This window comes from Eimeria acervulina, genomic scaffold (genome assembly GCF_000499425.1).
Source record: "Eimeria acervulina Houghton genomic scaffold, Eah_scaff656, whole genome shotgun sequence".
Classification (NCBI taxonomy): domain Eukaryota; phylum Apicomplexa; class Conoidasida; order Eucoccidiorida; family Eimeriidae; genus Eimeria; species Eimeria acervulina.
This window is the reverse complement of record NW_013547218.1, coordinates 1-2,500: the sequence shown is the minus strand read 5'-3', so window position 1 is coordinate 2,500 and position 2,500 is coordinate 1. Positions and strand designations below refer to the sequence as shown.

The window sequence follows — 2,500 nt, the reverse complement described above, 5'->3', positions numbered from 1 at the left end:
CAACAGCAGCAGCAGCAGCAGCAACAGCAGCAGCAGCAACTGACGAATAGCTTGACAATATTTTCTGCTACTTCTTCCTCCGTATTCCCCAAGTGGGGGCCCTTCGTGCTGAGGCGCTTCCTGCTGCTGCTGCTGCTGCTGCTGTTCTCTGCTGCAGTGCTGCTGCAGCTGCTGCGCTTCTTAGGGGTCCCGAGAGTCACGATGTTGCTGCCAACTGAAAAGGAGACACCCGGCTCTGCCCTGCTGCTGCTGCTGCTGCTGCTGCTGCTGCGCGCGAGGCGTTTGGGGACTGGGCGAAAAGAGACAGCCTGCCGACCCGCTGCAGCAAAACACAAAACAAATTTTGCTGCTGCTGCTCCTGCTGCAACTGCTGCTGCTGCTGCAATTGCTACTGTTGCTGTTCGTGCTGTTGCTGTTCATGCTGTTGCTGCTGCTGCTGCTGCTGCATCTACTGCTGCTGAGGGATGTGTTGCTGCTTCTGCAGCTCCTCTGCAGCCGTGTGGCGCGGGGTATAGACCCCAAACCCTAAACCCTAAACCCTAAACCCTAAACCCTAAACCCTGGCTTACCATTTGCATGCAGCATGACGAGCAAAGCCTCCCCATCGTTTATATCTCGAAGCGGCTTCCCTTCCTTCAGAGGCGCAGGCGGAAAGCCGCAGCGAACTGCAGCAGCAGCAGCAGCAGTAGCAGCAGCAGCAGCAGTAGCGGCAGCAGCAGCAGTAGCGGCAGCAGCAGCAGTAGCGGCAGCAGCAGCAGCAGCAGCAGCAAAACACACCGGAAGCTAATTCAGTAAGAAGTGCGTGCCCCCTCTTCATAGAATAACAAAATATAAGAACAGCAGCAGCAGCAGCAACAACAAAACAACAGCAACGCTCCACCGCTGGTAAAGGGAAGGAGCAGCAAAGCGAGGAGTTATAGCAGCAGCTTTTGCTGCTGCTGCTGCGGCGGCGGAGGCTGCTACTGCTGCTGTCTCACTTGATTCAATGTCCTCTTCGTTTATACCTGAGACCGCAGCAACTGCAGCAGCAGCAACAGCAGCGCAGCAGCACCAAACATGTTCACTCCACTCGAAACAGGCGCAGCAGCAGCAGCAGCAGCAGCAGCAGCAAAAGCAGCAGCAACAAACTGGACGGCAGCAGCAAGAGAGGCAGAAGCGTCTCCAGCAGCAATACAGCAACGGGAGCAAATACAAAACGAAGACAGCAGCAACATCATCACTATCAGCAGCAGCAACAGCAGCAGCAGCAGCAGCACAAGCAGCAGCAGCAGCAGCAGCAGCATACCCCTTTGCATCAGCTCATCAAGAGATGCTTCTGAATGGACGGTCAGAGCGAAAACATTTGGGGGGAGACGCACGCGGAGACGCAGCACCTCAGGCCTGCTGCTGCTGCTGCTGCTGTTGCTGCTGCTGCTGCTAGGGCCTGTGAAGACTTCTGATGGGGCTCCTGCTGCTGCTGCAGCGGGAGGCGTTGCTGCTGGTTCTGCTGCTTGTAGTGCGGCTTGTGCTGCTGATGCTGGAGTTCGCATCTCTGGATCTGCTGCTGCTGCTGCTGCTGCTGCTGTTGTTTGTGCAGCTTCTCGATCTGCTGCTGCTGCTGCTGCTTCCTTTGCTGCATCTGCTGCTGCCACTTCCGTCCCTCCGTCCGCGGCTGCTGCTTTTGTTGCTGCACCCACTGCTGCTGTTCCTGCTGCTGCACCCGCTGCTACTGCTTCTGCTGCTGTTGCTGCTGCTGCTGCTGCTGCTGCAACGGCATCTGAATTACCCTTTTGCTGCTCCATCCTGTCGAGGCAGCAGCAGCAAATGCATCAATGAGTGTTGCTACTGCAGCAGCAGCAGCTGCTGCTGCTGCCGATTCTTCTGCTTCTAAATGCAGCAGGTGAGGGGAACGGATCCCGCAGCAGCTAGCTGCTGACTGTTGCTGCTGTTGCTGCTGCTGCTACTGCTGCTGCTGCTGCTACCGCTGCTGGGGGCAGCATTCGCTTGCCAGCGGTGTGTTAGCTGCTCACCAGTCTACTGAAGTTATTTGCAATGCAGAGGCTTCAGTTGCTGCTGCTGCTGCTGTTGCTGCTGCTGCTGCTGCAGCAGCAGCAGACAGGGGGCCCCCCTCGATCGCAGGGGGCCCCTCTTAACATCGGTTTGTGCTGCTGCTGCTGCTGCTGCTGTTGCTGCTGGAGTTCGCAATAAACAATAATTTAAATAATAAATTTAAATTAAATAAATAAAATATTATTTTAATTAATAAATAAATGTTTTAAAGAAGATAAAGAAACTCTCTTCGGGCGTAAACTCAGCAGCAACTGCCGCCTCCCAGCAGCAAAGCGGGTCAAACAAAGTAAAATAAAATAAAATAATTAAATAATTTAAATAATTAAATTAAATAATTAAATTTAACTAAATTTAATTAAAAGTTTAATTGGGTAATTCAACAAAACGAGATGATAAACCGCAGCAAGACCGACCTCCGCCTCCTCAGCAGCAGCATATTATATATATATAT

The 2,500-nt window shown here is 53.2% G+C and overlaps 1 protein-coding gene across 1 annotated transcript in view; it reads right to left on the bottom strand.

Annotated features, from left to right (window-relative positions):
* Positions 1-1,782, bottom strand: part of EAH_00045600 (hypothetical protein, conserved) — a gene marked incomplete at both ends in the record, with an annotated part of 3,790 nt that extends 2,008 nt beyond the window's left edge. Inside the window, 4 exons of the mRNA XM_013391581.1 lie at positions 45-319; positions 570-665; positions 978-1,004; positions 1,286-1,782. Coding sequence (XP_013247035.1) covers positions 45-319; positions 570-665; positions 978-1,004; positions 1,286-1,782 — 895 coding nt within the window. The remainder of the gene's footprint in view (positions 1-44; positions 320-569; positions 666-977; positions 1,005-1,285) is intronic.
* Positions 1,783-2,500: the final 718 nt, after the last annotated feature.